This window comes from Lepus europaeus, chromosome 7 (assembly GCF_033115175.1).
Source record: "Lepus europaeus isolate LE1 chromosome 7, mLepTim1.pri, whole genome shotgun sequence".
Taxonomy (NCBI): domain Eukaryota; kingdom Metazoa; phylum Chordata; class Mammalia; order Lagomorpha; family Leporidae; genus Lepus; species Lepus europaeus.
In genome coordinates, this window is record NC_084833.1 from 75592174 (window position 1) to 75617353 (window position 25180).

General features: G+C 42.5%; 2 protein-coding genes and 1 pseudogene across 4 annotated transcripts in view; 1 reads left to right on the top strand and 2 right to left on the bottom strand.

The window, feature by feature from the left end:
• Positions 1-2338: 2338 nt before the first annotated feature.
• On the bottom strand, positions 2339-2541 carry LOC133763853 (large ribosomal subunit protein eL39-like; annotated as a pseudogene).
• A 4170-nt stretch (positions 2542-6711) lies between these two features.
• Positions 6712-7233, top strand: LOC133764611 (protein tyrosine phosphatase type IVA 1-like). 2 transcript variants are annotated; one of them, XM_062198289.1, is made up of 2 exons: positions 6712-7047; positions 7105-7233. In XM_062198289.1, exons 1-2 carry the CDS (start codon positions 6712-6714, stop codon positions 7231-7233), a joined length of 465 nt encoding a protein of 154 aa, XP_062054273.1. The 2 variants fall into 2 exon arrangements, with proteins under 2 accessions (XP_062054273.1, XP_062054272.1); XM_062198288.1 differs by having other exon boundaries at positions 6712-7233.
• Positions 7234-18985: 11752 nt separating this feature from the next.
• Positions 18986-25180, bottom strand: part of ME3 (malic enzyme 3) — a 196315-nt gene continuing 190120 nt past the window's right edge. For both annotated transcript variants that reach the window (XM_062196842.1, XM_062196843.1), the window contains 4 exons: positions 24854-24996; positions 24092-24265; positions 20499-20597; positions 18986-19218 (listed from right to left, as the gene is read on the bottom strand). In XM_062196842.1, coding sequence (XP_062052826.1) covers positions 19057-19218; positions 20499-20597; positions 24092-24265; positions 24854-24996 — 578 coding nt within the window. In that variant the 3' untranslated portion in view covers positions 18986-19056. The remainder of the gene's footprint in view (positions 19219-20498; positions 20598-24091; positions 24266-24853; positions 24997-25180) is intronic.

Consider the following 25180-nt stretch of genomic DNA (forward strand, 5'->3'; position numbering starts at 1 on the left):
TTCCACTAATTTTTCTTTTATCTATCTATCTATCTATCTACCTACCTACCTATCTACTTATCCACTTATCCCAGATGTGATTGATTTCTGCTCATTATTATTTCCATTTTTTCCTTGATTTGGATTTTTTAAAATGTCTTTTTAAAAAGATTTTATTTGAGAATTTGAGTTACAGACAGTGAGAGGGAGAGATGGAGAGAAAGGTCTTTCGTCCGCTGGTTCACTCCACAATTGGCTGCCGGCTGGAGCTGCGCCGATCCAAAGCCAGGAGCCAGCTGCTTCTTCCCAGTCTCCCACGTGAGTACAGGGGCCCAAGGACTTGGGCCATCTTCTACTGCTTTCCCAGGTCACAGCAGAGAGCTGGACTGGAAGAGGGGCAGTTGGGACTAGAACTGGCACCCATATGGGATGCCAGCGCTGCAGGCAGAGAATTAACCTACTGTGCCATGGAGCTGGCCTCTTGATTTGGATTTAATTTGCTCTTTTACTAGTTTCTCAAGGTAGAGACTCATATCATTGATTTTTTAAAAAAATTATTTGATAGGTAGAGTTATAGACAGTGACAGAGACAGAGAGAAAGGTCTTCCTTCCGTTGGTTCACTCCCCAAATGGCTGCGCCAATCCCAAGCCAGGAGCCAGGTGCTTCTTCCTGGTCTCCCTTGCGGGTACAGGGTCCCAAGTACTTGGGCCATCCTCCACTGCATTCCCGGGCCACAGCAGAGAGCTGGATTGGAAGAGGAGCAACTGGGACTAGAACCCGGCGCCCATATGAGATGCCAGCGCCACAGGTGGAGGATTAACCAAGTGAGCCATGGCGCTGGCCCCGATATAATTGATTTGCGGTCTCTCTTCATTTCTAATATTAGCACTCAGTGCCATAACTTCCCTTCCCTGTAGGCACTGCTTTAGCTGCATCCCATACATTTTGATCTGTTTCATTTTTATTTTCTTTCAGTTAAGAATATTTTCATGTTTTTGACTTGCTCTTTGATTCATGGCTTATTTAGGAGAATATTGATAATACCAATAGATATAGGTCAGCCATTGTAGCTTTTCTGTTTGTCCCTTCTGTATTTTCTTCCTTTGATACCTCTTCGCTGTTTTCTTTTGGATCATTTGAACATATTTAAGTATTCTATTTTAATTTACCTCTTGAGTTCTTTTTGGCTGTAAACCTTATATTTTGTTTGTTTTGTTTTGGTAGTCTTATGGGTGAATCCTAACTTTTCACAGTCTGGAGTTAATATTTTACTATTTCAATTAAGATGGATAAAGTTAACAACAATAAAGCTCCTTTACCCTTCCTCATTCTTTCAATAAATATGTCATATCTATAAGACTACATACATTAAGAACACCACCAGACAATGGGAGAGAAACAGGAAAATTATATTTACCTAGATATCTACTATTTCTTTTGTTCTTCCTTCGTTCCTGGAGGTCAAATTATTTTCCTGGTATCATTTATCTTTGGCCCGAAGACCTTCCTTTAGTATTTTTGTATGGAAGATTTGGTAGCTACAGAGTCTTTTAGTTTTCATTCATCAGAGAATGTCTTTATTTTACCTTTATTCCTGAAGGATATATTTACTGAATATAGAGTTCTGTGGATAGTTTGGTTTTTTTCCCCCATAATTTTAAAGATAGTATCCTTAATCATATAGCCACACTTAACTGAAAGAGGACCCAAGAAATGAAGCCTGTAGCTCAGTGGCCATATGTTCAGTGAAATGCTTAGGGGATGCTGTTAGTAAGCACAGGAAAAATGGATCTTGTTGGACAACTGTTAATCTGCTGCATCTTGAAATTTGGGGTGGGGGGAGTGACAAATACTTAAAAATGCTAGCTAAAATATTTTGAAAAGCTCATTCAAATGTATGGCTGCAAGAAAAATCTCAAGAAACAGAATCCTGAGAGCAAGCACCTATGACCTAAGTCTTTTAAAAATTAGTGTCAAAGATAAATTTTTATTTTGAAATCATTTTAAATTTACACAGAAGATTCAAGAACAATAAAAATAACTCCCCTCTCCCTACAACTGTATGAAAGCAAGTTGCTGACATATGTCCTATTATTCCTTTTAGTTTATGATATGCTGCCTTATGAATAAGGATATGCTTCCTAAAACACCATCATATAAACATCAAAATCAGCAAATTAACAGCTTAATTCAACCATGTAATTCAAAAACTCTATCCAAAATTTTCCAGTTGTTCCAGTAATGTCCTTTTTTCCCAGATACCTCACATATTATTACTGAACTAATCCACTAGTCACAGCCCTAATCAAACATGTTCAGTTGTCCAGAGGATGGTGACATCTTCAGCTGGATGTGATGCTAATGCAGCATAAGTATGTGTGCCTTCCATTCAAGAGCAATTCCTGGTAGACCCAGCTTGGTTCTTCTCCAATGTCTCCTCTTGAGTTATACCTGATCTTATCACCAACTTTCATAAGAATCCATTGGGGGATGGGGTGATTTTGGTTTTGCTTTGTTTTGGCAAGGAATCTCTTGATTCTGAAGGTCTTGTGAGAAGACATGGCTAGGAAGAGTCAGATACGCTCACCACGATGGTGGAGGAGAAGGGAACCAGTATTGTCCTTTTAAGCAAAGGATCTTGTGTTACCTTTAGTAGTCACATCTCTTTAATCTTCTTCAACCTGGAACAGTTCCTCAGCCTTTCCTTGACGTTCATGGCTGACACTCTTAAAGATTACAGTACTTAGATTAGATTTATCTGATTTCCCCCCCATGATTAAATTCCAGTAATGTATTTTTGGCAGGAACATCACAAATGTGAGGCTACAGTCATTGCATTCCATTCTATCAGGTGGTACACACTTTAATTTTTCCTATTACTGGTCATCTTTCCTTTATCATTTGATTAAGAAGCTGCTTGCAAGGTTTCTCCACTATAAAGTTACTGATTTTTCTTTAGTAACCAGGGTTTTTTTTAAGGTAGATACTTTTGAAAGTAAAAAAGAATTGCCATTCCTCAACTATTGCCCACTAGTTTTGGCATCTCTCTCTCTTTTTTTTTCTAAATAATAATGGTGATGATCACTAAATAGAGACTTATCTAATTCTACCATTCATGCTAGATTTATTTAGTTAGCATTCTACAATAAGGCAAAGTATTTGCATATCCCTGTTTATATATATCAGTATAGACTCATAGATTTCTGGTTTTTTTCAAAGAATTGTAATTCTTTTCTGTTATTAATTTAATATAGAAATTGCGACCCATGGGAGCCCTTCTAGCTGATTTCTTTCTTTCTTTTTTTTTTGCTTTAAGTAAATAAAAAATTCTAGAATGGTTTTAGATTAATAAAAAAGTAGCAGTGATGTTAGAAATTTCCTCATACATGCCATACCTGCTTTCCACTATTGTCAAAATCTTATATTACTATGATATATTTGTTACAACTAAGGAATCAACATTTTTATGTTAACAAAACTTCATACTTTTATTAAGACATAATCAATTTTTCTCTAATACCCTTTTTATATTCTAAGATCCCATCCAGGATAGCATATTATATTTAGTTGTCATGTCTCTTTAGCCTCCCCTGATCTGTGTTCTTTGTCCTTCTGTCATATTCCCATCATTCTTTTTTTTTTAGATTTATTTTTTATTTATTTGAAAGAGTTACAGAGAGAGGTAGAGACAGAGACAGAGAGAGGTCTTCAATCCGCTGGTTCACTCTCCAGATGGCCACAATGGCCGGAGCTGAGCCAATCCAAAGCCAGGAGCTAGGAGCTTCTTCCAGGTCTCCCACACGGGTGCAGGGGCCCAGGGAGATGGGCCATCTTCTACTGCTTTCTCAGGACATAGCAGAGAGCTGGATCAGAAGAGGAGCAGCTGGGACTAGAACTGGTGTCCATGTGGGATGCTGGTGCTTCAGGCTGGGGCTTTAACCCCCTGTGCCACAGCACCAGCCCCAATTTTCCTATCTTTCTTGAATGCTTCCTTACTTTATGTTATAACAAGATATTCGAGACTACTCCTGAATCAGTTGTTTTCCCACAGAGCCTTGTTTTAATATACAGTAATATTTTAAGACAAACCATGATGTGGGTGCTTGTGCTCACTGCCATTGAGAAATCACTGTGCTTCAGGCCCATTCTGTTCTCTGTAGGTGAAGCTCAGTGATACACACACATACACACTTATATAGACATTACCAGTTCTAAACAGTGTTTTGCAAATGATGAGTGCGCACAGATACCTTTTCCAATAAAAAAATCCTAGAATTGAGATTCCATATTTGTAACTCCTAACAGTAAGAAGCCTGATTCCCATTATTCTCCACATATTACTGGAGAAACTACCGTCCCCCTTCAAATCCTCTGCCCTGCCACCATGTTTGTGCCCTCTCCACTCTGCTTAAACTCTGACTACACCAGGCTGCTACTGCCACTCCCAACTGTTGCTTGAATGTCTTTCTCACCCCCTCCAATTGATCTCCTGGTGCTGCTACCCCTTTATTCTTACCTCTTACACAGACCACTACATTGCTCAGCCCTATCTAGTGAACTGAATTATGAAAAAAGGAAAGGAAAGAGGAAGAAAGGTGAAGATATAAGGAAGAATCAGGAAGAAAGAGAAAGAAAGGAGAAATAGAACAGTATTGTTGCAGAGGATACATAGGCCAGGAAGCAAAGTCTAAACACTTCAGAAAACTCTACCAGCTATTACAGAACCTGAGGACAAGAAGTAATTTTCTAAGGACTTAGAGAAAAGAAATGTCAATGTAGAATTGTGTATCCAGCAGAACAAGTAGGAATGAGGGCAAAATAAAGGAATTTTAGAAAATAGTTAAGAAAATAGTTAAGAACAAACAACAAAAACTCCAAATTGCTTATCAACAATAATGGACATGCATTCAACAGTGAGCTAATGTATATTTTCAAGCAATACGAAGCATTTATCAAAGTTGATGTATGCTAGGAGCTAAAACTCCAAAAGATACCTCCAGTTAAAGGAAAATACTTCAGAAAGAAGGATGAGGAGGTAAGAAGGAATAGTGAGCAAAGAAATTGATCACTTGGATGAACTGAAATATTTTTAAAAACAATGTCTAATTCATGGTGTTAACAATTAAATGCTTGACAACATCAATTGTTAAAGGAAGCTGAATCTTAAGCTATTTAAGCACTAAAAGAATAGCAATGGGATGTATAATAGACTATATGTCTTAGGTAGGCTCCAGAGCTAGAATGCAGAATTCAAATCTCAGCCCTGACAATTAGCAGGTGGGTGATTTTGGGCAAATTATTTAACGCTTCTAAGTCTATATTTTTAAAATCAGGACAATGGAAATACTAATATGTAATTCATAGGGCGGTTGTAAAATTTAAGTAAAGCTATTTAAATGTAGAACAGTGCCTCACCTAAAGTAAGTGCTAAAAAAAAAAAAAAAAAAAAAAAAAGGTGTCAGTCACAATTACAACTTCCAAAACAGGAAGGGGAAAACATGAATATGTGGGGGGTTGGGAACTTAAGTCCAAAAGAAATGTAAAAAGATTCCTAAAGAATGGATATATGAGTCAAATAGCACAAAATAAGGAAATATGAGTCAAATAGCACAAAATAAGGGGCCAAAACGTCATGTACGCAGTTTTAAAGTTAAAAGACAAAGGTTGTCAGGTTGAATTGGGAAAAAAAAAGCTACTGTGTTGTTCACGAAACATGAAAGAGATGGGGAAAAGTTGCAGGGTCAGTAGGCTAGTCGGGGTCGATGCTTGGGAATCTTCTAGAACCTTCCTTCCCCTATGCTGGTCTCCGTCTACCTCCATGTTCCCTTCAGCCTCCTGGAGGTTTCCTCCTCCACCATCCCCATCCGCGTACCCCTCCTCAGCCATCTCTGCTCCCCAGAGGCAGGCGGTGACTGAGGCTTCATGGCCTCTCCCTTGGGCCGTGAGTTCACACTAGCAGCACCCATGGCAACCATCGCCCGGGGAGGGCCTCACGCCCGCGCTCATTGGCTCTTGGCCCTGCCGCTGCGGTTGGTGAGGGCACAGTGCCTACACCGCGCCGGCTATTAAAGGGAGCGCTTGTGACGCAACGGCGCCTTGGCGCGCCTATTGGCTCCCGCCAGGCTCTGCCCGAGCTGCTTGGCCACGGTGGAGCCTAGTGTCTCGCCGCTGCCGCCGCCCTGCGACGACCACTCCCGCTCCTGCACCTGCACCTGCCGCTGCCGCCGCGTGTGTCGCCGTCACGGGCCTGGCTGTATGATTAGGCCACAATCTTTCATGAGTAAACATATTCCTTTCTGTGGGGTTTTTGGTCACGCATTTATGGAGTTTCTGAAGGGCCCTGGAGATTACTGCCAGGCACAGCACGGCCTTTATGAGGACAAGTGAACTTGAGAAAGTTACTCTACTCCAGCAGGACGTCCCCATCAGAGAGAATAACCTGGACACAGACGTGTTGAATTGAAAGCATCGGAACATTTTACAAGAGTTCTGACCCGAATGGGGTAAACCTCTGTGTACTTGCTTTCCACCGACTCAGCATTATTAGTGAGTCGAAGAACAGCTGCTGCTTCTCGGGAAATTCATCTCATTTTCTGTCACCTGCCTATCTGAAGTGCTGAGAATTCAAGTGGAGTATATTGAGGTGGACTTCAGTTTCTTGACATCATTTCTGTATTCAAAAGCTTTTAATTTTTTCGTGACCGTATTGAGTGGGTTTAAACGAAATTAACATGGCTCCGACGAACCGTCCGGCTCCTGTGGAAGTCACATACAGGAACATGAGATTCCTTATTACACACAACCCAACCACTGCAACCTTAAACAGGTTTATAGAGGAACTTAAGAAATACGGAGTTACCACAATAGTGAGAGTGTGTGAAGCGACTTACGACACCGCCCTCATGGAGAAAGAAGGTATCCAGGTTCTGGATTGGCCTTTTGATGATGGATCATCTCCTTCCAATCAGATTGTTGATGACTGGTTAAGTCTTGTAAACATTAAATTCCGTGAGGAACCTGGTTGTTGTATTGCTGTCCACTGTGTTGCGGGTCTTGGGAGAACCCCAGTGCTTGTTGCCCTAGCGTTAATTGAAAGTGGAATGAAAAATGAAGATGCAGTGCAGTTTATTAGACAAAAGCGGCGTGGAGCTTTTAACAGCAAACAACTTTTGTATTTGGAGAAATACCGTTCTAAAATGCGGCTGCGCTTCAAAGACTCCAGTGGTCACAGAAACAACTGTTGCATTCAATAAAACTTAGCTGCCTGATGCTATTGCCTTGGAAGTGGAACTTGAGACTGGACCTAATTTTTCAGATCTATTAGCCAACATCTTAGTGAGTAAGTCTAATGAAGCTCCCATAGGAATGTTGAAAAGCCACAAGCTTGACAGAATTTCCACTTCTGTTTTGCTTACTATTTATTATCCTATGCCAAAAAACAATATATAAAAAGTATAGTGAGATTAGATGCCAAGATACCCAGTACAATATGTGTTTATTTTTAGTATCATACAGAATTAAAATCCCAAGAACTGTGAACAGTACTCTAGACCTTACATCATTTATTCTTTAAGTCCTTTGAAACATTATAATAGGGCTTGTATGGATATTTGCCTGTTCCTTTACATTCACTACCACACAAGTATACTGGTTTGTGCAACAAGTGATTTTGTTGGATTCTTATCAAGTCTTATGCTGATTATTTAGTCTTTCTATAAGTTCCTGTTAGGAAAAACTTTATTTTGAGAAATTAACCTCTGGTTTAAAGTTCATGCAAAATTCTCGTTGTGCAAGAAACACACATGTTTAATGTCATCAGACAAAAAAAGTCTTACCTTTGGGGTGCAACTTAAGAGGGGAGGCAGAATGGGAGGAAGCTATGAAATATTTAGAGTAAAACACCTCTATCTTATATGGGATATAAAATAGGCCCTTTAATTTAGTGAACATTTTCTTGAAAGGTAGAGATCTTCGTCTTTTTAGCTGAAACAGTTTTTAGACACAAAATTTCTGAAAATCTTGTAATACTTCTTACCTATTGGAAGTTGCATATTTTTATTTGAAATGTGACATTTTTTCCTTTGTCTTTCTAAGCAAAAAAGAGTGGGTTTTACCTAATGAAATGATCAGATATTTGCTATTGTATATGCTTTTTGAAATGCGCATCTTAATATTGGGATACCTGATAATTTTACTATGAAATTGATAAAATTGATATTTATTAATTTTTTAAAAAGATTTATTTATTTATTTTGAAAGTCAGATTTACAGAGAGAGAGAAGGAGACACATAAAGAGAGAGAGAGAGGTCTTCCATTCGCTGGTTCACTCCCCAATTGCCTGCAATGGCCAGAGCTGCGCTGATCCGAAGCTAGGAGCCAGGAGCTTCTTCCAGGTCTTTTAGACTCGCTTAATCTCATAGTGTTTAGGAGACAAAGTTCTGCTAGAGAAACAGTTTCCAATTTCTACACATCCCTACCAAAACATAATTTTCAGTAGAGCCATCTGGTGAGTGTGAAGTGGGTTCCCATCGTGGTTTTAATTTTCACATGACTAATTATTTAAAGTATCTTTTCATGTGCTTATTAGCCATTCACATATGTTTTGTGCATATTAAAACTTTGGCTTTAATTTTATTGAATTGTGTATTTATATATTCCGGAACCAATTCCTTTATCAGATATATAATTTGCAAATATTTCCTCATACTCCACTGCTTGTCTGTTCCCCCCTTAATTATATATTTTAAAGCACAAATTTTAAATTTTTATGAAGTGGAATTTATCTTTTTTTCTTTTATGAATCATGCTTTTAATACTGTATCTAAGAACTCTCCTCAACCCAAATCACAAATATTCTTGCTGTATTTTCTTCTAGAAATTTTACAGTTTAGCTTTTCTACTTAAGTCTGTGATCCATTTAGAGATCATTTCTGTGTATAGTGTAAATTATCTGTGTTCTTTTTTTAAGATTTATTTTCATTTGAAGTACAGGATGAGAGAGAAAGAGAGAGAGAGAGAGAGAGAGAGAGAAAGAAAACGAGTGAGAAAGATTTTCCATCCACTTGTTCATTTCCTAAATGGATGCAATGGCCAGGGTTGGGCCAGTAGCCTGAAGCTTCTTCTGGGTCTCCCAAGGGGTGGTGGGGATCCAGGGACTTGGGCGTCTTTTGCTGCTTTCCCAGGCACATGAATAGGAGCTGGAACAGAAGTGGAACAGCTGTACTCAGACTGGCGCCCATATGGCATGCCAGCACTGCAGACAGCTCCACAGCACCAGCCGCGATCTGTGTTCTTTTTTTAAAAAAATTTGGATATCCAGTTGTTCCTGCACTATCCTTTCCCTCACTGAATTATCTTGGTTGTTTTGGTAAAAAAGAATCACTTTACCATAAATGTAAGAACTGATTTGTTAACTTTTCTGTTTCATTTTTCTGTATGACCACAGTCTTGATCATTGTATATCTATAGTAAGGTTTTGAAATTGAGTAGTCCTTTTTTTAAGTTTTAAACATCCTTCTGCTTATTTAAAAACATTTTAATAATTTGTTTATTTATTTGAAAATCAGGGTTACAGAGAGAGGAAGAGATAGAGACTTTCCATCTACTGGTCACTCCTCAGATGGCCTTAACGTCCAGGGCTGGGCCAGGCTGAAGTCAGGAGTCATGAGCTTCATCCAAGTCTCTCACAAAGGTGGTAGGGGCCCAAACACTTGGGTCATCTTCTGCTGCTTTCCCAGGCCATCAACAGGGAGCTCGATTGGGAGTGGAGCAACCGGGACTTTACTGGCATGCATATGGGATTCTGATATCCTAGGCTATGGCCCAAACACTCTTCATTTTAAAGTTGTTCTTTTTTTTATGTTTGCTATTCTAGGTTCTTTGAATTTCTACATAAATTTTAGGAATAGTTTGTCGATTTCTACCCTCCACAAAAGGCCTACGGGTATGGCATTGGATGGGGTTGACTTTATAGATCAATTTGAGGGGAATTACAGTCTTGACAATATTGAGTCTTCAAACCCATGAACATTGAATATTTATTTCGATCTCTAATTTTTATCACAATGTTTTGTGGTTTCCATTGTGCAAGATTTACATTTCTTTATTTCTGTATATTTTTTTCTTTTTGAAACTAGGATGAATGAAATCATTTATTTTGGGAACTGTTTCCTGCTAGCATGTAGAAATGTGACTGAGTTTTATACATTGACCTTATATCTAGTGATCTTTATATATTCACTTATTAGTTCTAATAGAGACAAAGAAGGGTGGAATGTCTGTGTGCTTTGACGTTTTCTACATGCAGGATTATATTATCTGTGAATAAAAGCATTTTAAAGAATTCCTTTTGAGCCTTGATGGCTTTAATTTCTTTTTCTTCTTTTATTGCATTGGCTAGACCTCTTCGCTGACTAGAAGTGTTAAAAACAACATCCTTGCTGGTTCCAGATCTTAGGGAGAAAGTATTTATCCTTTTACCATTAAGTTGGTTTGATAATAAATGCTGTTCTTTATAGATGCCCTTTATCAGGTTAATGCTATTCTTTTCTTACTTTATTGGTGGTTTGATCATAAATGGGTGATGTCAATTATTTTTCCCACATCTGTTGGCATAAAATGTGTAGTTTTTGTCCTTCTTCCTATAGTGATCATCAAAAAGATTTATTTGAAAGAGTTACAGAGAGAGGCAGAGATGAGAGAAAGGTCTTCCATCCTCTGGTTCACCCCTATATGGCTGCAATGGCCAGAGCTGAGCTGATCTGAATCCAGGAGCCAGGAGATTCTTCTGGGTCTCCCATGTGGGTACAGGGGCCCAAGGACTTGGGCCATCCTCCACTGCTTTCCCAGCCAGGACTTGAACCGGCACCCATATGGGATGTCAACTCTGTAGCCAGGGCTTTAACCTACTGCACCACAGTGCTGGCCCCAAATCAAGTGATTTTTGACTATTAAGACAGCATTGCATTCCTGGGAGTAAATCTAAGGAATTGTGTGTATTTTTTATGTGATGTTGCTAGGTTCTATATGCTAATGCATTTTGTTTAGGATTTTTGCATCAATGAGGGGTCTTCAAAAGCTTCATGGAAAATGCATATCATGAATTTCAATTTTTTTGCATCCAAAATAAACATCTTTAATTTCTATTTTTTTTTCCACAAACTTTTTGAAGTCCCTTAAATACTCATGAAGGACATTCATTGATCTGCACTTTTCTTGTGGTGTCTGTCTGGCTTTGAGATCAGGCTAATGCAGTATCATTGAATGTTTTAGGAAGGACATACCACCTCCTTTATTTAAAGTGTGTTTAGGATTGGAGTTATTTTTTCTTTCAATATTTGATATGTGGGGCTGGCCGTGTGGCACAGTGGATTAAGCCACCACTTGCAGCGCTGGCACGTTATATAGGCATCATTTTGCATCCTAGCTGCTGTACGTGCAATCCAGCTCTCTGCTAACATGCCTGGGAAGGCAACAGAAGATAGCCCAAGGGAGACCTGGTTGAAGTTCTTTTTTCTTCTTTTTATTCGGTCACCATTTATGCAGTGGGGAAACTGCATAAGGGATAAGACGTGCAACACCTACAGAAGCCTCGCCTTGGAGTCTTCACATAAAGCCTTCACATGTCTGTCCTGGTCCGCGAGAATGCACGTCAGCGGTGTCGCAGGCTCAGCCTCACATTCCTGGCACAGCATAGCAAGGTCTCCAGGAGCCCTCACGCCTGCGGCCCAGGGCCCTGTGCCAAGACCAAACCCACGCCCGAATCGGTCGTTGACTTGTTTCCGGGGCCGCAGAGGTCCAAGGGCCCACTGCCAGCGGGGACCTCCAGAGCAGCCTTCAAACTGCCGGAAACGGCCACGAGGGCAGAAGCCACGCCCATTGCCTGCGTCATCGGCGCGTCCCTTCCGTCAGCGCAAGCCCCGCCCAGCCTCCCCTCAGTGTTCTCACGCCTCAGGCGGTAGAGGCCACGTGCACCGCCCCTCGGCCCTGCGTTCGCCCCGCAGAGGGCATCGGTGGCCGGGAGCCCCATGAGGCCCATTGCTGGAGACACCAACTCAAGGGGGAAGCTGCTGAGTGTGAAGACCGCCACAGCAGGGCCCAGGAAAGGGAGGTGGTTTGGCAGGATGGCGCTGAGTAACAGCGTTTCCAGAAGGCAGACCGCTGTCCCAGCCTCAGAACTGACGCTCCCAGGAGGAAGACGTGGGAGCAGTGCGCAGCAGCTTCCTGGGAGGAACGAGGTAGGGAAGGGTATGGTCATCATGCGAGGGGGCTGGAAGGAGTGGCCAAGGCCCCAGCGCATGCGCCCAGGCAGGCGGGTTGCAAACCCCAGGTAGCGCTGCCCCGGGAAAAGCATTGACTTGGGCGGTATCAAATGCTGTGTGCCCAGTCTCTTAAAGAAATGAAGCATTTCCTTCTGTGCATGGGCATATGAGAGGCCTTCCACTTGCTAGCTCACGGAGATCAGCCAGGTTTTGATTTCATCTTATAGGAGCTGGAGACATGTCCCTACGATCCTTGCCCTTCGTGTCTTCTGGAGCTGTAGAGTTGGAGGAGGCACGGGGCCCCCGGGGTGCTGCAGCCTGGGGGCAAGCGAAGGTGCCTAGAGGCCCAAGGTCTGTGTCGGCTGGGAAATCATTAGCTCCCTCATTTGTCACTGAAAGTTGATAGTTCAAGGCCCACCAGGGACTCTGGGTTTTGAGTCCTACCGGTCTTATAAAAATGAGTCTTGGAAAAATGAGTCTGTGGTGCCCATTTTCTCGTAACCAGCCTTGTTGCCTCTGCTTAAGAGCGCATTTGGAAAAATTCTGCCTGAACTGCTGAGATTCATATTAATGACATAACTAGAGGGGATTTTCAAAGTGAAGCTGCCTTCCTACGAAGGTCAAAACAAGCTTTGTGTTTTTCGTGCTTCCATGTGACTTTTAGCATTGTGTTTCCTAGTTCTTTGACGAATGGTACTGGGATTTTGATGGCGTTTGCCTTGGGTAGTGTTGATATTTTCATCATATTAATTCTTCAGTCCATGAACATAGAAAGTCTGTGTGTGTGTCCTTTGTGTGTGTCTTCCATTTCTTTCATTAGTTTCTTGTAGCTTTCATTGTGGAGGTCTTTCACATCCTTTGTTAAATTTATTACACAGTACTTTTTTGTAGCTTTTGTGATGTAATTGCTTATATACTCTCTTTCTCAACTAATTCAGCATTGGTGAATAAAACGCTATTTTTGTGTGTGTTTGTTTTGTGTGATACACCTTTATTAAACTTATTTATTGTTGGTTTTTAGTCTCTTGGTTGAGTCTATAGGTCTCTGTTTATATAGGATTATGTCATTTCCATACACAGACTACTTAACTTCCTCCTTTCCTATCTGTCTGCCTTTATTTCTCTCTTCTCATTGCTCTAAAACCTCTGGTACTATATTAAGAGCCATGAGAGAGAACATCCTTGTCTGGTTCTAGATCTTGGAGGAAATAATTTCAGCTTTTCCACATTCAATATGTTGTTGGCTGTGGGATTTTCCTCAGTAGCCCTACTATGTCAAGGTGTGCAACTTCCATCCCTAATTTGTTCAAGATTTTATCATGAATGGACATTGGGTATATTGAATGCTTTTTCTGCATTAACTGAGGTGATCACTTGATGTTGATGTGATATATTCATTGATTTGTGGTTGTTGAACCAGCCCTGCATTTCTGGAATAAATATCAGTTGATCGTGATGTATGCTTTTTGTGTTTTCTTCTTATAGGATGTTAGACTTGATTTCCTAGACTTTTGGCATGAACTTTTGCATCTATGTTCATCAGGGATACTGGTTTGTAGCTTTCTTTTTTGTTATGTTCTTGTCTAGTTTAGGATAAAGTTAATACTGGCCTCAGTAAATTAATTTGGATGACCCCATCCCCATTACATTTTTGGAACAGTTTGACTAGGGCATGTTCAGCAAAAAACTAGCTACAAAATCCATTTAGACACAAAATAAGGTTCTCAGGGAGCCACATGTGCCAGAATATCATGGCTTCCGGTCTTCATGATGATATCTGAAGGCTCAGCATGGTGTGTTCTTGTCCTTCACCCTGGAGTGCTGTCAACTCCTGCCTTGGAGGGACATCCTTTGCGGTCGTTGTCCTCTTGCAGTGCACCAAGAGCCACCTTGCCTGTTTGAGGAAGGACATGGGGAGCTGACTGATCCAAAAAGCAAAAACCATGTGGAAGCTTTGCAGTTTACAGTTTAGGACAGATGGTCCTCTCACTGTTAAAATATGAATTTGAACCAAGGAGCACAGGCCCTGCTTATCCACCATGACCATGGTCTGCCATCAGTGATTTGCAGAATGTGGTCAGGATTAAGCTATTTGACTTAAGTTGGTGAAAGTAATTCTTCCAGACGTTCTCCTGCATGGCTGCCTCTCTCTCTCTTTCATGTCCCCATTCCAATCCCCCCTCTCTTTCATTTTCTATTTTTTGTCCTTGCTGCCACATTTCTGTCATTTTAACCTCCTTGACTTACACATTGTAGCCTCTTTGCCCCACCTGCATCCTCTCAGGCTAAGTCAGTTGTACTATACTGGAAAGGGCACTCTGCCTGGGTTCAGGTGATGACCTTAATGTTTCCATCATGGGAATACTTAACTACCCACATAAAGGTTGAAGAACATTCACTTTTGAAAATTTTTCATAGCCTCCCATTCTGAGACCCTGTAGGACTAAAAGTTGACATGATATAATGGAATTCTTGGTGCCCCAGGCACTTGTAGCAAATACTTTCTTCCACTGAGGATTGTCTGGGCACTATCTGGTGTGAGGTCTTGCTCTGGAATGGGATTGAATGAGGAGGACATACAGGTCCTTGGCTTATGAAGCTCACTTACGGAGTCATTGAGAAGAAGCAGCTAAATAGGTGCAGAGCCAGTTCAAGTACTTCCCATGCACCTGCCTCCTGGGTCCTGGGTCACTTGTGATCATGAGGATGAGGCACAGAGAAGAATTGCAGATGGATTTCTTTGGTCTGAGGAGCTCAGCCATCATTTGTAGTGTGCTGGCTTTCTTTGGTTAGAAGAGGACAGGACTTTAGCAGAAAGCGTGAGAGCCCTGAGTCTTGAAAGTGAGGTTGGGAGGAGCTGTGGGCTCTTCAGGTTCAAACAACGGACAATCAGGTACAGCACAGCAGCCACTGCAGCCAGCTTCACCCCGTCAAACATGGCCGGTAGCTCTAGGATCTCCAGCATGCTGTTCATCTTGATCTATGTCACTTAGTCCTTTCACTGCGAATATTAATTTTCCTTGAAGAGTTGTATAGTTGGGCTGGTTAGGTCAGATCTCTTAATCCAATTAACCTAAAAACTGTGTGTGGTTGACCACAATGGCCCAGCTCTCTTCTACTCAGCTTCCTGTAGCTCCGTGGCTACCAGCTGCGCTCACAGAAATGCAGCCGAACCCCCTGGCCAGAGCAGCTCCCAGCACTACCGGCCCCCTGGTTGAAGTTCTTGACTCTTGATTTTGGCCTGGCCCAGCCCTAGCCATTGTAGTCATTTGGGGAGTTAACCAGCAAATGGAAGAGCTCCTCCTCTCTGCCTCTCCCTCTCTCTCTCTGTAACTTTGTCTTATAAATAAATAAATATTTTAAAAAAATTTGATCTCTGATACCTCAGTTCGAAACCTATAAGGAAGATTTCTCTTTTACTTTGGAGAAGGTCAGTTTTTTGAAAAATCTATTCAGGCCTTCAATTGATTAGATGAGACCCAGTCACATCATGGTGGGGAGCAATCTACTTTATTTGGTTGGCTGTCACAACATTTAAAGTTATAACATTTCTTAATGCTGCTTTAATTATATCCCATTAATTTTGATATGTATTGCTTTTAGTTTTAGTTTTAGTTCAACATTTATAATTTGACATGTAATTTCTTCTTTGTTCCATGGATTGCTTAGAAATATATTAAATTTCCAGGTATTTTGAGATGTTCTGTATTTATAAATGTACTTTTAAAAATGTGTATGTATTTTTATTTGAAAGGGGGGAGAGGGAGTAAATGCTATCTTCCATCTGCTGGTTCACTCTCTCAAATGTATGTCGAGGCTGAGTCAGGACAAAGTCAGGAGACAGGAGCTGCATCTGGGTCTTCCAAATGGGTGGCTGGAACTCAAGTTCTTGAATGATCATCTGATGCCTCACAAGATGCATTGGCAGGGAGCTGAACCGGAAGCAGAGAAGCTGGGACCAAAACCAACACTCCCACATGGGATGGAGGTGTCCCAAGTGGTGGCCTGATCTTCTGTGCCACAGCACTTGCCCTTCTATTTTTTCTGTTATTGATTTATAATTATTAACTCTTCCTAGGTGAGTAAGAAAGACTTCATAGACCCAACTGCACTTGAACTCCAAGGATGAATGATGTCTCCAGACAGAGTGCTGTGGTCAATTGAAATTTAACTGGCAAAGGGTGGGGAATGGGAGGGAAGGCCTTCACAGATAGAAAGCCTAAGCATGTGTAAGGACACAGGTTTGAATGTGCATATACTTGGTGCTGGCAGGAAGTATTTGAGTTGTTCTATATTTGTAAATGTACTTTTAAAAATGTCTTGGGCAGTATACCTAAAGTTTGTTAATTTAGTTGACCTTTTCAAGGAACTTATTTTTGTTTCATTAATTTTCTCTATTGTTTTCCATTACATTGATTATAAAGGAAGTTGTGTTAGTCTGTGTTCTTCTTTTCTATTTTTTTTTTTTTTGACAGGCAGAGTGGATAGTGAGAGAGAGAGAGAGAGAGAGAGAGAGAGAGAAAGGTCTTCCTTTTTGCTGTTGGTTCACCCTCCAATGGCCACTGTGGCCGGCACATCGTGCTGATCCGAAACCAGGAGCCAGGTGCTTCTCCTGGTCTCCCATGTAGGTGCAGGGCCCAAAGACTTGGGCCATCCTCCACTGCCTTCCCAGGTCATAGCAGAGAGCTGGCCTGGAAGAGGGGCAACCGGGATAGAATCCGGCGCCCCAACTGGGACTAGAACCCGGTGTGCCGGCGCTGCATGGCAGAGGATTAGCCTGTTAAGCCACGGTGCCGGCCCTTCTTTTCTATTTTTTAAAAGATTTATTTATTTACTTGAAAGGCAGAGTTACAGAGAGTAGAGAGATAGAGAGAGAGAGAGAGAGAGAGAGAGAGAGAAAGAGAGGGAGAGCGAGGTTTTCTATCCTCTGATTCGCTCTCCAAATGGCTGCAATGGCTAGAGCTGGGCCAATCTGAAGCCAGGAGCCAGGAGCTTCTTCTTGGTCTTCCAAGTAGCTTCAGGGGCCCAATGACTTGGGCCATCTTGCACTGCTTTCCCAGGCCAGAGCAAAGAACTGGATTGGAAGTGGAGCAGCTGGGACTCAAACTGGCACCCATATGGGATGCTGGCACTGCAGGTGATGACTTTACCTGCTACGTCACCATGCTGGCCCCCAGTCTGTTTTCTTTTGTTGTACAAAATACCCAAAGCTGGATACCTTTATAAGGAAGAGAGGTTTATTAAGCTTACAGATTTGGAGGCTGAAAATCCCAGATCAGGTGGTCTCATCTGTTTGGTCTCTGGTGAGAGCCCATCTGGCTATATCGCAGCATGGCAGATGATATCATGGTGGAAGCACATTCTGGAGGAAGGGATCATATCACAAGAGAGGAAGCCAGATCCAGTCAAGGGGTCAGACTCTGTCTTTTAACAACCCACTCTCATGGGAATGCAGCAGAGACCCTTGATAACTACATAAATACCTTTCAAGGGTGATGCTTCCTAATGACCTAATTACTACCTGCTAGACCCTACCTCTTAAAGGTTCAACTATGCTATCACTGCCATACCACAATGGGGACCAAGGTTCTAGCATGTGAACTCTTAGGGGACAAATCATGGCAGAAGGGCAGTGGAGGTACATAGGAAGTTGAAGGACACGACACAAAAAAGATAGCGTAAAACATTCCCTGGTGTTTAAATTGTCACTTCATTCTTCAAATCATCTTAATAATTTCTTGGCTCTGTGAGCCCAAGGATTATAGAGGAGAGATATTTTCTTGGGATATTCTAGGATGTGCTTGAGCACCAAGGAAGTAGCTGTGATAAGAGCTACTGAGATTGAATTTTCAGCAGAATTATACCCCAGAGATCAGAAGCTACCATCCCAATAGGTCTTAGCAACTCCACAGCATTTTTGCAGGAGGCTGAAAGCTTTTTCCGCACTCCAATCTTTTATGTTGTGGGATCTGCTGGCATGAGGGAGTGAAGATTTTTGCTGAACTTGATCTACAAAACACCCAGAATGGGTCATTATAGAATGGGTCTTATAAAATAGATCATGTCTGTAAGAAAGTTTCTCTGGGTCACTCAAATACTCCAGTGAGTGAGTGAAGGATGAAAGGCAAAGTGTGTTTCAAAGCCAGAGGATGAAATTAAATTTTCCTAAGAACTCTCTATGGTACTCATCACTTCCTTGCCTGTCCCTTCTCTCTCCTTTGCATGCTGATCCTCCCTGCCACATTTCCTTGGTTTTCCATTTAGTAATAACTAAAAAAGAATGTCTGAGATTCAGTAGCACATGAGGAAGTGACCATTCCTGACTGGAGAGCTGTCTCCTGCCACTCAGCCTTCATACCCTGCCAGATGTTGAAGGCTATGTGTTCCTCTGACAGGAACTGACTTCTCTGATAGGTGGGCTATATAGGCTTTCTGGCTACAGGCTGTGTTCACAGTTCTGTTCTTCCCCACCATTCCCTTCCTCCTTCGCTCTTGGGACTCCTTGCAAACAGTACTCCCTCTGAAGCCTTCTCTATGTCCTCACAGGAACTAACCTCTTCCTTCTGTACTTCCTATATAGACTTACCACTTTCTCCCTTATGGCAAAATGAGTTGTCCAATGTCCTCTTCCAGACCCTGAGCTCCGTAAAGATAGGATTCTGTATTTCTCAGAAGGCCTGGCCAATACTTTGCAACTAATGAATCAATGTTCAAAGAAAAAAAAGCACACAACAAAGATGACCATTTTGGAACAAATTTGTATTGTGGGTGTTACTCTGGTCTTCATCAACTCCACAGCATCCCTTGAAACTACATCAGACTGTCTGAACACTCATGGCTTCCTTGGGCCAAGTGTAGCTGTCCAGCGTGAAGGAGTCATAGTCTGGAGTGTAGACCAGGGATCTCACAAAAGCCTCCTTGTCCTTGGGCTCTGGGTAGTAGGAGGCCAGGTTGTGTTTGTACGCATAGTTGAGGACCTAGAGACAAAACATGTTTTCTGAGGAAGTGGATCTAAGAGGGACCTGCCTAAACATCTCTGCTTGGGATCCTGGAGAAGGCAATACCCTTTGAGGAATCAGATGCCTCCCTCTCATGAGTCATGACCCACAAAGCCACTGGATAAGAAGGATTTTAAGCTTTTTTCCTTTACAGGCAACACTGTGATATTACAATGTAACATATACTGTGCCAGGGTCAAGAGGTCTCAATCTTAAGTTCTCCCTGCTTCCAACTACTTGTGGATCCTCTGTGGGTGACATTATCCTTGTTTCTTCATTTGTAAAGCAAGGATAATAAAACCTTTCAGTGGAGTAATGAAAGGATACAATTGGATGGCAGCTAAAAGGATCTAGTACCTGGTATTTTTTTCACCTCCTGAGTATGAGAAATGAATTGAATGAGCAGGCTCAGGGATATTAGGGGTATTCTCTGGGTATTAGACATGGCTTTAGGAAAGAATGAATCTAAATATCCCCAAAAGGAAGGACCTAGACAGGGAAAAACTGAGCTATGACCTGGACAGTTTATCTTGCAAGCTAATTCTCAATCCTGCTCTGAACAACTCATGGGAGTGTATTATTACACAATGTATTTTGTGAAATTATTTATAAAAGTTATCATTGAAAGTGTAAAACACACACTAAAAGAAATAATGGTATAATAAACTCTCATGTACTAATTATCCAGCTTCAACAGTTATCAGTGTTGGGCTAGTATTTGATTATTTTAAATCCATAACCTCTGCATAGTCTTATAAGTTGGACTATTCCATGAATCTGATCATCTCATGACTCTGCAATTCTGAGAGAAAGGGAAGAATGACCATCTATTCTGGCCAGGATGTCACTGGGTGTACATCTCTCTCACTATTCTCTTTTAATCTCTTCCAGCACTCTGGGAGAGGAGGCTTAAAAGGAAATGAAGTGATTGGGCCAAAGTTGCCACTGCAGATTGGCAGACCAGGGATTTCAAAACCTGGGCTCTTTCCATGATACTGTGCTAGCTGACTTTTCTAATGAATGGGCACTTATGATTCATGTTAAAAAGTTCTACCCACATTCCAGTCCTTAAGACAACAGACTTTGATGGGCTCAAGTTGTAGGCAGGAATTTGCCATCCAGTCTTTGGGTTGCATGCAATGTAGCCCAAGGAGCTCAAGATGTCTCCACAGTTGCCAACCCCTTATTCCTCCTACGGTCACAGGCAGAGAATATGTTGCACCTCACTACCCATATTGCAGTGGTAGGGTGCCCCTTACTTTGATGGCAATTCTCAGAGACACATCTCGGATGGTGCTGAGGGGTGGGTACAATCTCCCCTGGGACAGATGGTGCTCAGAGACCTCCTGGGCAATTTGCTGGAGAAAGAAAGAGAAAACCAGAAGGAACAAGTTGCTGCCTTCCCAGAACAAGCCCAACCCATTACCCTGCACCCTCTGCCCCATATGTGTAGTCAAGCCGTATGGTCCCCACTTTGCCATCTCTTATCCCCAGGAGAGTGCAATGCTTGGGCCTAAGCAAGGATACACTCTTTCTATAATGTGAGACTGGCTGAGGTTTAAAACAACATGAGGCTCTCTGAATTCTAAGGGGGGAATCACTACGAGCAAAATTAATAAACCTGTGGCCTGGAAAGCAAAGATCATGGGATCTCCTCTGGGCTGTTGCACTGGGAACCCTTTGCCCCTTCCTGGATTATAGCCTCCTCTGCATGCTTTTAACCATCTTGGAGGCCTGGATAGGTGATGTTTTCTGTGTTCAGGGCTCCTTCAGCTCTGCCTTCCAGCCTTGATTCCAATCCAAGGAATGCCTTTTCTCCAGCGAGTAGATATATCTGATGACTTATCTAAATAAGTGCGCCAAGAACACCTTCCTGGGAACAGAACCTCCTACAGCTTCTCCCCCAGATTCAGAACCTACCTTTGGGAGTTGAGCCTCATCCTCCAGCCTTAGGTGCTGGTGCTCAGTCAGCCTTGCACATCAGCCTATTTCATGTGGTGGCTCTGAGTCTACTCCCAACCAATCTTCTGGTGTCTAATTTAAGCTTGGAGAAAGCTGGGAACTGTGTGTCCCAGAAGTGACAAGGCAAAGGAGTTGGTCTTGCCTCAGAGTTGGTGGGTAAGTGGGGGCTCTTCCCCTCTGCCTCCTTTCCATGTTCTCATCTTCTCATCTGTCCTTTCCATTCATACACTCAAATATCACTGAACTCTGTGATATGCTGGGCTCTGTGCTAGGTGCTGAGGATCTATAGTGAAGAAGTCATTGACTTTTCCCCCATGGAGACTGGTGTCAGTGGACAGTTAGCAAGAGAAATTATAACACAGTGGGTGACTGTGGAGAGATGGGGACTTAAAGGCATAGGAGAAGGCAAGGTCTTGTCTACCATGTACAGGAAAGGTTTCCCAGAAGTAGTATCACGGACTGATAGCTGAAGGATAAAATATGAATTACTTGAAAAGGGGAAAGGAAATAGCATACACAAATGTGTGGAAGTGACAGAGCAAGACAGAGCATGGATGCAAGACTGAAAATAGCACATTGGATGGGCTAATAGTAGGGAGAGCCTAAAAGTGAGGCTGGAGAGGAAAGGAGAAATGGCGATGCCATACCATGTATGGGAGCTGTGGTAGAGTTTGGACTTTATCCCATAAGGACCAAGGAGCCACACAGAAACCTGAATGAGGAAAGAGACTTGACCTGATCTATATATTGAAGGGTTCTCTTTGTGGAGGAATAGAATATGGATTGATAAGAGAGAAGCAGCATTTCCAGGGCTAGATCTACATCTAGAAAAGTTATTGTATGAACTGTTAGATCACAGTCTGTGTGGCCACTTCTTACATGTTGGACATTGGAAATACTCTGCTGCAGCATAGAATCAGATTGCTGGGATCTTCCAGTCACTGACATTCACAAGCCCAGGGACCCTGGGCAAGTTACTTAAAGTCTCTGTGCTTTACTTTACTGCCTGTAACATGGGGCTATGCAAAAATAGCTATTTTACAGTGTTGTTCAGGTGAAATGAGATAGTGCATGTCAATATCCTAATGCCTAAATTAATTTTCCAAAGGAAAATAAAATTCAACTTAAGCTGTCTTAATTAAGAGTACCCTTTTCAGAAATGTAACTTACCAGGCCTTCAAAGGCCAGTGAGCTCCTAAAGGTAAGGGGCCTTATTCAGCTCAAAGAAGGTGCTCGATAAATAGGTTGAGGAGGGTTCCTCTTTAATTTATGGACATTGTTTGTGAAATGATGGAGATGAACTCTCTGGGGATGGGCATATGGATGTCTCATGGGGTTACACAGGAAGGACTCTAGCAATTGTGTTTCTGCACAGCAGGAAAATTTGCTTTTGTGTTGATTTCAAGAAAGAAATGGTTCTTCCCATCCAGTGGGTGTTTCAAACAGCTCTGTCTACAGTCAAAGGACAAGGACACTCATTATATCAATGAGAAGAAACACAAACACATAATAGGCAACATGCACTGAGTCATAATTAGTGTGCATTGGGGGTGGCTGAGATGACTTCAGGGCACATTACTTGCATGGCCTTGCAGAAGCAGTGCTCAAAGACTAGGCATAGTAAGATGGGACTTGGAACATGAGGCAGCCCACTGTGGGACTCACAGAAGTGAATCCAGACAGGGAGGCATGGAAGCCAATCCCATGTCTCATTGTTTTCAGGCTCTTCAAGGAGGAAATACAAAAGGATGTTAGAAGTCTCAGGAGAGACTTTGGAACTCATAGGGTATAAATCTGTTGAACATTTGTGTATAGCTATTATTAGCTTAACCTCCCAACAGAGACATTTCTATGCCTAGGTTTCCTGAATGAGGATAAATGTCAAGTGCCTGACACTTAGTAAACACTTGATAATGTCAGCCATAGTAACTGTTATTAATAACCATTATTATGAATGTGGGCTGTCATTCTTTACTTTTTAATAATTTTTTATGTTTGAAAGCAGAGAGAGAGAGAAGGAGACCTATAGACAGAGATCTCCCATTCACTGGTTCATTTCCCCAAATGATCCCAACAGCAATAGTTGGGCCAGGCTAAAGCCAGGAGCCTGGAACTGAATACAGGTCTCCTGAGTACATGGCAGTGAACCACTTACTTGAGCCATCACCTGCTGCTCCCCAGGGTGTGCATATGTAGGAAGTTTGAATCATGAGCATAGATGGGACTCAAACACAGACACACCAAGGGATGTGGGCATCCGAGCAGTATCTTAACCACTACACCAAACACCTGCTTCATAGACTGTCATTCTTAATGAATTCTTTCACTACTGGGCCCAGGATAGAACTCTTTTGAGAGATTTTCTAACAAGATTCTTGGAACTGGTACATCCTAACTCCTCCCACATACTGGTGCTCAGGATCACAGTAGGCAAAACCAGGCATACAAACCACCACCCTCCCCGCCCCACTCCCTTACAGAAGACTGTCCTAGTGGTGCTTACTGCAGTCAGTTTCCCTAGTGAGGTGGCTGAGGCCTGTGGCTGGAAGACGCTAACACCTGTCATGGTCCATATCCCCCATTTTCAGGTGTTTTTATGGCATCCCCTCTGTCTCAGCATCTAGATGGCACTGCTTGGAGGCAGGGGCAGTATGAGATATGTCCCTCACTGGTGATACCTCCTTACTATTCTCCATACTTCTTCAAAAACCTCGTATGTAATTGGAAAGGCCAAGCCTCAAGGTGATTTTGAGAGATACTTGTGGTTCAAGGACTTTGGGAATCCACTGCCAGGCTTAGGGGTAGGTGGGTAGAAGTGAAAGGAGGGGTGCTGGTGTTGACGACACACAGGCCTTACTGGAAACATTTGAAGGAGCAGGGACGGTAATACCTCTGCTGTCAGGAGGAAGATCTCATCTGGAATGTGCCGGATCCCGCCGGCGATGACTCCCAGTGCCACTCCGGGGAACACATAGGCATTGTTTCCCTGCCCGGGAATGAAGGTCTTGCCATCTTCCAGAGTCACGCTCTTAAAAGGACTACCACTGGCAAAGATTCCTCGGCCCTGGAGGCAGGAAGAAAACCAGAGATGGAGCTTGGAGACTGCTTTAGCATGCAACAATGGTGGTCCAGCCTTATCTCCCAAATTTTGGGCCCTACTTCATCCTCTCCCAACTGCCAGCATTGAGCTGAGAACATGGCAGGTACTCAAAGCATTCTTGTTTATTTGACCAGAAAGCTCAGCCCCCACCTGAGTTACTGAGAGTTAAGAAAGTACTGGATGCTGATAGAGTTATGGTAGCTTTTTCACATGTCACCTCCTGAGCAGGCCAACCCAGGACATGACAGCAATTAAAATGGCCTGGAGTCTACAAGTGCCTCAGGTCCTGGGTTCTGGCCAAAGCTCTTTTCTACTTAGTGGGAATCCTGACAGTATAGCATAATAGTGGGAGCATGGGTTTTTGAATCAGACCTGAGTTTGAGGACCAGTTCCACTTTTTACTAGCTCTGTGACCTTGAGCAAGTTACTTAATCTTTCTGAACATCAGTCGGCTCATCAGTGATATGGGAATTTTTTTCAGCTTTATAGGGTTATTCATAGTTATTGTTATTGTATCCTTTCAGCCAGGGGAAGGAAGGACTCCCCTCTGACCTCTGTGACCCGGTAGCACTTCTCAGCTGTGCACTCGGCTTTGCTGGTGGGGTTGCTCAGGGCAAAGATGATAGGGCGCTCGTGGAAGGAGGCCATGTCCCTCAGAATCTGCTCCGTGAAGGCTCCTGCGATGGCAGCAACACCTACAGGGAAAAGCGTGGGTAGTGGGGATGCCTGCTCTGTATAAACAACCCATTCCTCTGCAGGTAGGGGGAATCAGGTACACTATGAACAACTCAAGAATCTTGGGGATGGCATCTGCCATAGGGACTGAGGGAGCACAAGGGAAAAGGGTCTTCTTGCTTGAGTGAAGACCTCCTGTTCATT

Excerpts from the sequence above, each read along its gene's own strand:
- LOC133764611 (XM_062198288.1), top strand. The coding sequence starts at position 6,712 with ATGGCTCCGACGAACCGTCCGGCTCCTGTGGAAGTCACATACAGGAAC.